Genomic DNA, 12359 nt, shown 5'->3' with positions numbered 1-12359 from the left:
TTGCTTCTGACCTCTGGATCATACACTCAAGTTCTGCATTTCTGACAGGACTTCTCTGCCAGAGAGAGCAGCAAGAACACACCTGGGAAATGTGTGTCTGCACTGAGTTGGAAACTTTACTGAGAGCTGTTTGTTTCACTCTGAAATCTTAAGGCCATTCTGTCACTACCAGAAGGAAGTTTTGCTTTCTGATTGCAGACTCAGCTCGGTCTTGTCACGGATCTTAAAGCTGAGCTGTGTGGCTGGGAGTGCTCAGCACTTCTGGAAGGCTGGGCCTTGCTAAGCACAGGCAGCTGTGCAGCTGAAACCAGCACACCAAAACAGGGCCATCTTCACTGTGTCAAACTAAGGGCACAAACGTGCAAACTAGGTTTGGATCAAATGGAAAAAGCAACACCAGAAAAGACAAATGTACAATGAATGGTTTAGGAGACAATTACACCAACAGAACAGGATTTTAAGCCTAAACCAGCTGGAAGGTTGTGGAGAGAAAAAGGAAGGGACTGGAAAGTCGTGCTGTTCTGTTTCACTCTGTCTTTTAGCAGAGGGGCCACTTTGGTCTGCAGGGTTTCCACTTTCCCCAGTCAGGTATTCACCTAACAAATCTGTGAGCATGGAGCACCTGCCTGCTTTTGCACATCACAGCCATCAGCCTATCCAGAGGTTTATCCATTTGTCCCCATGGATGGCTCCTATTGACATTTTTGCATCTTGCATAAGCTATTTTGAGTAAAATCCTTGAGCTTTCATAGGGCAGTAGAAATTACTCCTTACAGTGGCCCAGGTGACTGATTCAGACCCTGTGGGTATAAAAAATAAATATCAATGGCTCTTTCTGTGTCTTGGCTGTTTTATTCCCCCCCTTGACACTGCTTTCCCTTTCTGTTCTGGAGCAGGTGTTCTGTGACGCCAGCCGGGTCGTACAAGCCGCGGACGTGCTGGACTGGGAAGACAAGGATGCTGCAGAGACACTGGTTGACAACGTGGTCCATTCCAGGATCATCAACCCCCTACGCCTCTTTGTCAAACCATCTCCAGTGCTGAAACACGGCCAGGTGTCCTACTCGGACAGCATAGAAAACTTTTGGGATTGGTTGTCCAACATCACGGAGGTTCAGGAATCTCTGGCACGAACTAAACGCAGACCTATAGTAAAAACTGGGAAATTCAAGAAAATGTTTGGGTGGGGTGACTTCCACTCCAACATCAAAACTGTAAAGCTGAACCTCCTGATCACGGGGAAAATCGTCGATCACGGCAACGGAACCTTCAGCGTTTACTTCCGGCACAACTCCACGGGTCTGGGGAATGTTTCTGTCAGCCTGGTGCCACCTTCCAAAGTGGTGGAGTTTGAACCATCCCCACAGTCCACGCTGGAGACCAAGGAGTCCAAGTCCTTCAACTGCCGCATCGAGTACGAGAAAACAGACCGCGCTAAAAAAACTGCCTTGTGCAACTTTGACCCTTCCAAGATCTGCTACCAAGAGCAGACCCAAAGCCATGTCTCCTGGTTGTGCTCCAAACCCTTCAAAGTCATCTGCATTTACATCGCTTTCTACAGCGTAGATTACAAACTGGTGCAGAAGGTCTGTCCCGACTACAACTACCACAGCGAGACGCCGTACCTGTCCTCCGGCTGACCCGGCCTGGGGCTGCAAAATCACACGAAAACGAGCATTCCCATTAACCTTTTGGAGAAGAATATGTTTTCCTATCAGGTTCAAAAGTCTCTAAAAACCGTAGCTGTGTTCGTGCTGTATCGTAACTAATCCAGCTGTTTATGTAACAATAATTTTCGTTTGAGGCCGTTGCATTTTAGCTCTCTCATCGTTCGTAAGGGAACTGCCAGGCAGGCACGTGACAAGAATCAAACAAAATTATGTCTGTAATGAACACTGATCTTAAAAATCGCTTTTTTGAACAACTCCATGGCAGAGAGGTTGTCTTTTACTTGAATTGGACAGCACTTAGCAGGTCCTATATCTCATTGGGAACTTTAGGTGACAATAGAAAGAACAAATGATGAAGCAGCCTCAAAGCTGCTCATATTCAAACTTCAAATAAACAGCTCTCCCACTGATTTCACAAAGAATTTTACACAGAGGGCTCAAGCAGTCAAGTCCAAATACAAAGAGGAAGTGCTAATTCTTTGATAAAAAAGGAAAGAAATCTGAATTTTTATGAGTTGTAGTAGCTGTAGGTGTTCATTGAAGTGAAGAGCGAGTAGTTCTTCCTTCAGACTTCCTACCATGGATGTGCAATGATGTAATTAGACCTCAATGAGCTTTGGTTTATTAGACCCCACAGGTGTGCACGTGTGGTATACATTCCTTCCTCCCGTGCCCACCACTGGGTTAGATTCCTCTCACACATTCACACAAGCACACACACCCCAGGATTAGTTTTTCAGCAACAGAGAATCTATAAATAGCTGGGGAAAAGATAATCTCTGTTTAAGTCAACCTGGTCTAGTGGAAGGTGCCCCTGCCCATGGCAGGGGGTGGAACTGGATGATCTTTAAGATTTGTTCCAACCCAAATCACTCTGTGATTCTCTGAAGTGTAGCAGGGGCTGGCTTCCAGGAAAAGGAAGCAATTATTTTGCTATCCAGCCCCTGAGCATTAAAGTGCAGCAAGGAAAACCCGTCACAGCACAAGGATGATACCTGAACAAGCAGCTTTCTCCCTCTTGGCCCCAGTTGTTCCCTTAGCACTGCACTGCACACCTTAAGTCAAAGTATCAGCCATGACAAAGAGAGAGAACAACAAAAATCTATGCACCTTCACCTCATAAAGCAGGTTTGGAACTGTTAATATAACTACTCAGCCAGGCTTTCCCCTGGTGCAGAACCAGCTCCCTGCAGCTGTAGCAAGGGAGGGTCCAGCTGTGGCTGTGCCTCACCAGGTGTGGTCCCACTGCAGTCAGGAGTGGTTGGCTCTGGCCACGCAGGTTCCAGCATCTCCCCCTGTGCTTTCTCTGGTATTGATCTGCTGCTGCTGCTGCTACCAATTTGCTCTCCTGCTCCTTGGTGGCAGCTCGATGTCACCTGTGGAAGGAGCTGGCTGAGGAAGTGCTGATTGCCTCCAGTCAGACTCGCACACGGGGTTCAAGAAGTTACACACAGCTTAAATAAAGCACTATTGAAATACTGTTTGGTGATGTGCACACAGGCAAGTGACTGTGGCAGCTCAGAAGGACTCACTCATGAGATTAATTCTGATTTCCTTGGTAAAGACTCACAAAAAAATTACTCTGTTAAAAATATACGAGTAACTGGGTGATTTGTTTTTAGGTGACAAATTTAAATGTGTGGTTTAGTTTGATCAATAATCTAAATGTTTTCCTTCATCTTATTTCATACAGAGTCTCTCCTGGTCTATAATGATGTTTTTTAGTTTGCCTATTCCTGTCAATTCCTACAAGTTGGTCTACTTTGTGTTCTGTATAGCGTGTCCTGGCCCCAGCTGTACATGAGCTTGGATTTATTGCTACGAGTTCAGTGGTTGGTGCTTTTGTAACTTAGCTGTAAGCCATGATTTTATTGCCATGTATTTTTACTCAGCACTGTAGGCAATTAAAAGAAAACCCTACATGCTATTTATTGTAGAGTATGTGGAAACCATGTATGTATATACACTTAAATATGTGTACATATACAGAACATATGTGTACATGTATTTGTATGTAAATAAAGAGAGTTTATTAAATCTGGCACTTGCTTGCGGCCCATTTGATGTTTGGTTTTAAATGTTGCATGTATGAAGACACAAAGGAAAACTAGGGCACAGCAACAACTCACTGCACATTTTTGCCCAGCTGGAATTTGTTTTTCTAGGAGATATTTAAATGTGTGCTATGGTGAACAGTGTACAAGCCTAGGCAGAGTAGGTTCAGCAGCATTCCATGAGATTTGAGAAATGAAGCACGTGTTTTGACAAAGACAATCCTGAACTGTTTAATAACTGCACCAGGTACATGAAAAGTGAAGAGGAAAGTTTAAATTGGACAACATTCCCCAGCAGGAACGTGCTGGGAGAGAGGGCAGCTCGCTGCTGATTCAGCCCTTGCTCAGTCCCTCATCAAAAGGGGAGCTGGATTCTCCTCCCCCTTCCCAGGCTGAGGTTTCCAGGCCTCAGGAAGACAAAGCATGGGAGAACTCACCCCAGTGTCCTCCCATGCAGCCCTGGCACAGGGAAGCAGCCTGGCAGCTGGAGCAGAGGGAGGGAGCTGTGGTACCAAACTCCCTCACACCCAACAAGTCCTCACCACTTTTCTTCCAGCCACAATACTTTATGAATCAGCTTAAAAGCAGGTGGTTGCAGTTTTTCTTCAGTTTTTCTTTCAGATTAATTTTGAAAACACAATTTATTTTTTTTTTAAACAAACAGTTACATTCTTACTGCAGTCAAAATCTGCTTAAGAAGAAATTATTTACAGCCAGCAGGGTAAGCAAAATACAATGCAGTGATGACAGGCTTGATTAGGTCAGATGTCATGCTGCCCATGTAAACAAAACTAAATGTGATTTCATTTCACACAGAACAGGCTGTGCATTTTCCTGTGTAGCAGGTGACTGTTACAGACAAGTTTCAAATTGTTGCTACTATAGCTCTTATTCAAAGGATTTTGAAACAAAAACTTGAATTATTAAATATAATTTTAAAAAGAGTCTTGAGTGGGCAATCACAATTTATGATTGCAGCAACTTAATCCAGAAGTTTTTTTTATACAGCCTTTATTTAATCCAAATCTCCACAGGACAGTTTTGTACACATTTATATCAGTAAAATATCAGAGAATCATGGAATATCCTGACGTGGAAGGGTCCCACAGGGATCATTGAGTCCAGCTCCTGGCCCTGCACAGGACACCCCAAAAATCCCACCTTGTGCCCAAAGCACTTCCTGAACTCTGGCAGGTTTGGGGCTGTGACCACTTCCCCAGGGAATTAATATTAAACATATGAACTTCTTGTTAAATACATTTCCTATTGTTCTCTCCACCCAATGGGGAGAACATTAAAAATTTCCAATAAAAAGCAGCTTCATGACAAACATATAAAGCCTCAGCTTTTTTCTTTAGCCAGCACTCTGTGCAGAGCTGCAGGAATGCACATCCATGCTTTTTTAATCATTCCAACCTAAAGAAGGAAGTAACAGCTTGGGGTTTTCCTTGCCTTCCCCCTGAAGAATTTTGTCCTCTGGACCTCCAGATTTCTGATTTCCCTGCAGCCCTCACCAGTGGCCACATCCTGCTGAGAGTTCTTCAGGCTCCCCAACTCCTTGTGGGGACCAGGAGGCAGTGCCAGGCCCTCACAAGGAGCCAGCAGGGCAGAGAGCTGAGCACTGTGTGCCATGGCCACCTGGGGTTGCACATTTGCTTTTTAGAGGGAATTTGCAAATGAGTAAACCCCTGGATGATCCTGATGCAACGGGAAAAACTCTCACAGCAACCAAGCGAGGGTGTTCCGTGCAGATCAGCATCCTGTGCTGCTTTTCTTTCTAAATTGTAATTCAAGGACATTAGAATTTGCTATTTGTTTTATGCTCTGTTGACCAGCATAATCTGGATAATGTTTTATTTATAGTATAATAATGATTCGTCATTAGCACCGTCTCTATTCAAATTTGCACAGTTGAAAAGACAATAACAAGCTGCTGTACACTAAGTAGCTCAATGAAACACACATCAGTCAAGTAGATTTTTAGCTGTAGGGTGTCTAGTTTGAAAAACCAGACTTTGCCATTCCCACCTCTCCCTCGTGAGCACCTCCTGCACGTGTCCATCAGGAGCAGCATCCTTTGTTTTGGAGCTAACAAATCAAGTGGGTTTACAGAAGAGGAGCTGAATTATCATGAAATATTCTACTTGGTGTCAAACAACACATCCCCTGAGGGTTGTTGAGCTTGGGGCTGCAAAACCTGTTCAGATCTGCAGCCAGGAGTGATGGGAACTGAACAGAGTCCACAGGACATGGCCAAGGCTGCTGCCACCAGCTCCATGGCACAGCTCTGGAGCCCCAAACACTGGGGGCTGTCAGCCAGAAGCAAGGCCAGAGCTATTGGTACCCTCAAGCAAGAACCCCAGCCATCCTGACTGAATTTTGAAAGGGAAAAAAAAAAAAAAATCACAAAAAAATGCTATTTCCAAAGATGTAATTCAGTCTCCAGCTCAGCACAAATCCAGCACCAGCTGCAGCCCAATTAAAAAGCAATCACAGTCATGGGAAAGCAGTTTAGCTGGAGAAGAAAAAATCCTACCTGCATAAACAGTGGTGAGACTCTAAAATAGACTCCAAAAGAAATATCAGCACCTTCCTATTCAACAGGAATTGAACAGCCAACCAGGTCAGTCTCTTGCACTGCTCTCTGCTTTTGTCCTCAAGCCAGAACAGAGGGGAAAAAACTCCACTGCTTCAGGGACTTGTTAATGTATTCTCTTCATTTTATGGAAAATGCACTGAGACCAGCTCGGCTGGCCAGAGCAGGTGCTGATCACGCCCAGGCCGTGGGCTGGACACCCCCATGGGCCGTGCACGCAGGAGCTGCACCCAGAGATCCTCCTGGCTCGCTTCCCACTCGGAATGTGCTGTGGCTCCTCACCCAGACCCGGGGAGCTGAGCCATACTGAGGGCCCAGAGGTGATAAACATTCCCCTGTGCATGTCAAAAACTCAACTGCCTTTCCCAGCTAGCAGCAAAGGAGCGATGTGGGAAGCTCAGAGCTGGTACATGGGGACACCAGGGTCTCTTCTGGCTTGTCCCGAGGCCAGACTTGGAACTTCCACCCAGAGCTGGGCCATGGGAGCAGGGCAGGGGCACCACAGGACGTGGCCTGATGGCACTGATGCCTCAGGTTTTAGCATTTATATTTTTCAGATTCTGTGCTGCTTTAGTGTCTGGGTCTGAGCTTCATATTAGGGGATGGTGAGCTCTCTTCACAGAGTAGGGAGACAAAGCAATTCCTTCTCCAGGTGGGGACCAAGGACAAATGATCCAAATCTCAGGCCCAAAAGCACAAACAACATGGGCTGAAGAGAGAAAAACAAGAAGGATGGGACTGCATAACCTAAAGCTATAATTGCACAAATAACTCCAATATGCAAATGGAGCAGAACTGATAAAAGTGAGAGACCTTACAAAAGTGATCATCCATTTTGTGACCATTTTGGTTCATCTTGGGTGCAGCCCTGGCTGGGCTCTTGTGCTGCCCAAGGTGGATCCATTGAGGCCTCCTAATAAATCCCTACTTTAGCTCTGCCTAGTCTCTGTTCTAGGGCAGCCTTCACAAGGCATCAGCAGGAGCTGAGCACAGCCATGACAGGAACCCCTGTGCAACAGCAGCCCCTGGAACAGCTTCCCAGACAGCCCAGTGCTCCCCTTGCCTCTCGTGTAACCATCCTTGGAAAACAAGGCAGCTTTTTTGGCAGCCTGATCCCCAGCCAGCATTCAGTCCTCACCCTGCTCACTTGCCCTTGGCAGCCCTACATTTCAGCCACCTCAGATGCAAATCCCATTTCCTTGTTCTCTTCCTCATTCCCAGACAGTGTGTGGCTCTTTCATCATTACAAGCCAATTAAGCCTCGGCTACCTTATCTTAACAGCTCCAAATAAGCTGGTGATCTTCCTGAAAGGTGATACATTATAATTGGTTCCAAATTGGCAGGAAAGAGAATAGTGAAACATGAGACTTGGAGGTTATTTGAATTAGCCCTGAAGTTAAAAATGGCCAAAAAATCCATCCCCACCTAAAGCTATCAAGGTGTTTGCTTTGAACTTCTAGTCACTGTTGCTTCCCAGAAAACAAGACTTGGCATCTTTTGTGTTGGAGATCCTGCCTGGAGCAACCTGGTCTAAGGAAGTCATCCCTACCCATGGCAGGGGTGGAACAAAAGGGTCTTGAAGGTTCCTTCCAACCTAAAGCATTCCATGACTGAACTGATAAACACCCAAACAGCCATGAGAGAAACATCCCAGTTACGAGGTTTTAGATGGATGGAAAGCACTTACACCCCTGCCCACATCTCAAAAGCCCCTGATGAAATGGAACTCACACCGAGCTGTTCTAGAGAATGACAAAAAAAAAAAAACAACCAAAAAACCCCTCAGTTCAGGTTTTCAAAACACATCAAGTTCATTTAACTTGGACAGGAGAACAAGTTCTGGTTTAGCAGGAAACTGCTCTGAGAGGAGCTGTCAGTCCCTTCTCAGCCAGCAGTACTCCTTAAAAGAAGAGGTGGTGGAAGAGTGTCTGAAGCAGGTGATGCTGAGCACTGCTAACCTGGGAGCACAGAACATTTAACACAGATTTCTGAGCAGGTAAACTGAAGGATTAAAAACTATTTCAAGTTGCCACATTGAAGATGATAAGCAAGCCTATTTATTAAATAGTACTTAGAGCTACTTAATTCCAATCCACTTCTCATGTCAGATATATTTAACTGAGGCATTTCTGACTTCAATCGGGGAAGATTTGGATTAGCCAAAGCACCCGGGGAAAACAACACAAGCCTGCTCACCCAGCTGCTTGAAGGCAATGCCACACAGAAAGATTGATCTGCCCCGAGGAATAACCTCTCTCTTCCACTTCCAGCACTTGGTTTTCAAGTAAAAACACTACAAATGCCAGACCTACAGTCTTTTGTCACAGCCGAGCACAACCCGAGTGCTCCAAGCAAAAACAGCAGCACAGATGAATGGTGTGCAAGGCCCCCACATCCTCCAGGTCAGCCAGGCTCAGCAGTGTCCAGACATTAGGAGATACTTCTGTCTGGCAGAAAGAGGGGAGAGAGAAATCTATTTTGATTCACCACCCCAGTTATCTTTAAAACAAGCACAGCCCCTTATTTAAAATATGAGTATTGAATTGTGTTGCCAGAAGCAGATTAATTGCAGCTTCCAGGAAAAAACTGTGAGCTTATTTCACACTGACTTTATTCCCTCTTGAATTGAGTTCCTTATGCTACACCAACTCATTTGAATTTTTTGAATTGGTTTTGCATAGTATCATTTACTGATGTACTATCTTTAATTACATAACACACATACACTCTCCAACTGCATTATTAATGAAAGTGTTTTTAATTAAATGGCTCTCAGCATAATATTCAGTCATTAATTTCACATGCTCAGGATGTGGAGAGATTCTGTTCTGATGGTCTGGGGAAGCTCTGTGCTTCAGATGAGGGATACTTGCAAAGTGATAGTTTTTGAGAGAAGTTGGAATCATTATGAGCACAGAATTACCTCCTCAGCAGCTGCTGCTGCAGTTCTGCTCTGCTGGGCATTAGCTGTTCTTCAGCTCAAGTGCTCCTTTTGCTCTGCCACACTTCACCACTGGTAATTTGAAAATGCCTCTCCCTGGACTCCCGGAGACTCCGGGGTGAATAATCTCAGGGTTATCTTTTAGGAACAATTTACACTTAGACAATGGCACTAAGGCTGCACCCACTGCAATAAAATCTTCACACCTCCTCCCTAATTATGGGCACCCACCTGTCTCCACTCTGAACCTTCCAGTGCTCTCAGAAGTGACAAAGAACGTTCACACTCCTGGGACAGGAATTTTTTTTGCCCATGGAGACACACTGGCTCATCATGCAGTCACTCCTTCACACTCACCTGCTGCAAAAGTCCCCAATTATGGCCAAGTGGCACAAGAGCAGCATTTTAACTTATTTTTTTCTGCAAACTAGCACAGATTTACCTTTTCTTCACACAGAGGTGGCAGGAGGATCTCTTTTCCAGTCCAGCTTGGAAAAGAAGGCCCACCAAGGCAGTCCTGTACAACTTTTCCCTTCCTCAAAGTCTGCAGAAAGGATTATTTTTCACCTCAGTTTGTGCCTTCTATTGATTGACAAAAAATAAATTCCATTTAAAATAAAAAGAATTCCTAGGACAGCATTTTCCAGGAAGACTTTGGAAGTCTTGGAATTATTTTTTTTTCCTTTTTCTAGAAGAGCTCAAAGGGACTTGAGAGCAACAAGACTGCACACTATAGTTAGTACCTGATTAATCTGTGAATTACGTGGTAAATTCTGTCCATCCTCCACAAAGGCAACTGCATATAAAACTGGTTTTGGATAGGACTCTTCCTGGGACTCACTATTTAATTAACCTCTAGTCTAGATAACCCTGGACTTTTGGTTTTGACTAATAAAGTCCTTCTCTTTAAAAAATCCTCTAATTTCTTACATTTTTCCCCAGTGTTAATGCACACAGGGAGGGGAGTGGCTCTTGCCCATCCCATTGTCCCAGAGCAGAACACCCTGGGTCATATTCCACTCACCATTCCCATCTCCTGGCTCTTCCAGCCCTGCTCCTTCAAAAGCAAAATGAGCAAAAAGCCCACAAAAAACTTTACTCGATGAAAAAGCTACTAAACATGGACCTCCAGCACATTTACAGTGGATTTTTGAGAAATTACTAATATTTTTGTATGACAAGATTAATGATAATGTATGCCCACATTCCCAGCACTTCATGTCTACATAAAACATTGTGCCATAATGAAGATAATTGAAAGCATGACTTCCATCAATATTTAATTAGCATTTGGTGCTAACTCATTATTTCGGTGCAATTAATTTGACATCTTGCTGCATGGCCTGCACAGCTTTCCTCCTAGAGGGTGGTTTTATTGGTGGGGCATAAGTAACATAAGACACGTGCACCTTCCCCAGGGATTCAAGGGGACTGTGAAATAAGGAGAATATGACTGACATTTTAATCTACTGCAGGATGCAAAAGCACATTAAAGATCACAATGTACACGTGCATTTGGCTCAGGTATTTCTGCAGTTAAGGGCAATATTCTGCTAAACCAACATTTTCAGAAAACAAGCTGTGCCATCATCACACCAGGCTCTTCCACGTGTCTTTGGTGAAATCCCTTTTCCAGGCTGCAGAAGGACACAGGTGATGTCAGCACACAGCTCTGGGAGCAAGGACCAAAGATTCTCTTCCCTTCCAAATTATTTCCGCAGTTCTTCCCAAGAGCAGTGAGAGGAGCCCTGCACACCCACCCAGGAACAGGTCACTGAGCCCAGCACTCCAGCAGCTGACAGCCAGGAGAGGGAGACTTAATTAATTAATTAATTAAGGTGCAAATGGGAAAGAACACTTGGCCTACCATGTGAAAGGGACACCAAGTCATTCCAGCCCAAACCCACTGGAAATAAAAGCACTCTGCTCATCCATTATTTGGTGCATCTTCTGTTGGTGATGTAAAAGAAAACAACCACAGCATAAGCAAGCTGCAAGTGTTGCTCTGGCTGCTCAACTGCTCCCACTGCCCTGGGGAGGGCAGTGATCCTTCATTCACCCCCAGCTTCAATGTCTAAGCCAACCTTGCTGAATAAAGAGCTTTTAACAACCCCACAGGAGGATGGCTGTGGGCAGGTGAGCAGTGGCCAGCCTTTGCCTCCCTCCAGGGCAGCATTGCCCTGCCAGCTGTTTAACCCCTGGCCAGCTGCAGGAATAGAAGCCAATTCTCACCAAGTTTAGCCCTGCAAGAAGCAGGTAAAGATTACAGAACTATGACAGCACTGTTGATGGTTCTGTGGTGAGAATCTCTACATACAGCTAAATAAAGCTGATGTTTATTCCTGATGCTGTCCCAGTGGCATTGAACATTGCTGAGGTTCCATTCTTGCTTCTAAAGAATGAAGAAAAATACACCAGGAAAAACTTCTTTCCACCTTTGTAATTGATGCAAAAACACAAACCAGGTTTATTGCTAAAAGCAATCTCAGTGCAACAGCACCTTCCCCTACATGTTTTTATCCAGGGGAATCAGGAACAAATGTTTAGTTTGCTCTAAACAAGCAACAAGATTATGGATTCTTTTGACAGCACTGACAAAGCAAATACAAAAACTGTTCATAGTATGACTGACCAAGAGTGTAACTTTGAGTATTTATTACATAAAATTGGCCCAACTTCAAAATCATTAGTTTCATACCACATGGAGCACCCTCAACAGCTGATTATTTTTAAAAAACCCCAAACCTGGTCCTTTAAGCCTTCCTCCTTTAAAGCGATAAAATACCTGCACTTTTTACCTCTGCTTCTTATTCTAACTGCCCAGAATATTCCAATAGCTTATTGGAAAACAGCAGCCTCCTGCTGACTGTGTACCTTGGTTACCAAATCAACACATTCTGAACACCCACACTATTTTTTTCAGGATAATTCTTCCATAAAGCCATTTTTTATACTCTGCTTAAGTACTCCAATAATGATTTGTACAGAATATTCAGAGGTGAATCTAACTGGGGCACTCTGCCCCAGTAAACACCACATATTTAACTGGGTGGCAAAACAACTAGAATGAAGTATTTATTGATTTAAAAAGTAGCTG

At 44.4% G+C, this 12359-nt stretch overlaps 1 protein-coding gene across 1 annotated transcript in view; it reads left to right on the top strand.

Moving 5' to 3' along the window:
* NXPH2 (neurexophilin 2) overlaps positions 1 to 3711 on the top strand; it is a 34944-nt gene extending 31233 nt beyond the window's left edge. Inside the window, exon 2 of the mRNA XM_064435264.1 lies at positions 897 to 3711. Coding sequence (XP_064291334.1) covers positions 897 to 1640 — 744 coding nt within the window. The 3' untranslated portion in view covers positions 1641 to 3711. The remainder of the gene's footprint in view (positions 1 to 896) is intronic.
* The last annotated feature ends 8648 nt before the right edge of the window (positions 3712 to 12359 follow it).

Source organism: Passer domesticus, chromosome 10, assembly GCF_036417665.1.
Source record: "Passer domesticus isolate bPasDom1 chromosome 10, bPasDom1.hap1, whole genome shotgun sequence".
Taxonomy (NCBI): Eukaryota; Metazoa; Chordata; class Aves; order Passeriformes; family Passeridae; genus Passer; species Passer domesticus.
This window is presented reverse-complemented; position numbering and strand designations above follow the sequence as displayed.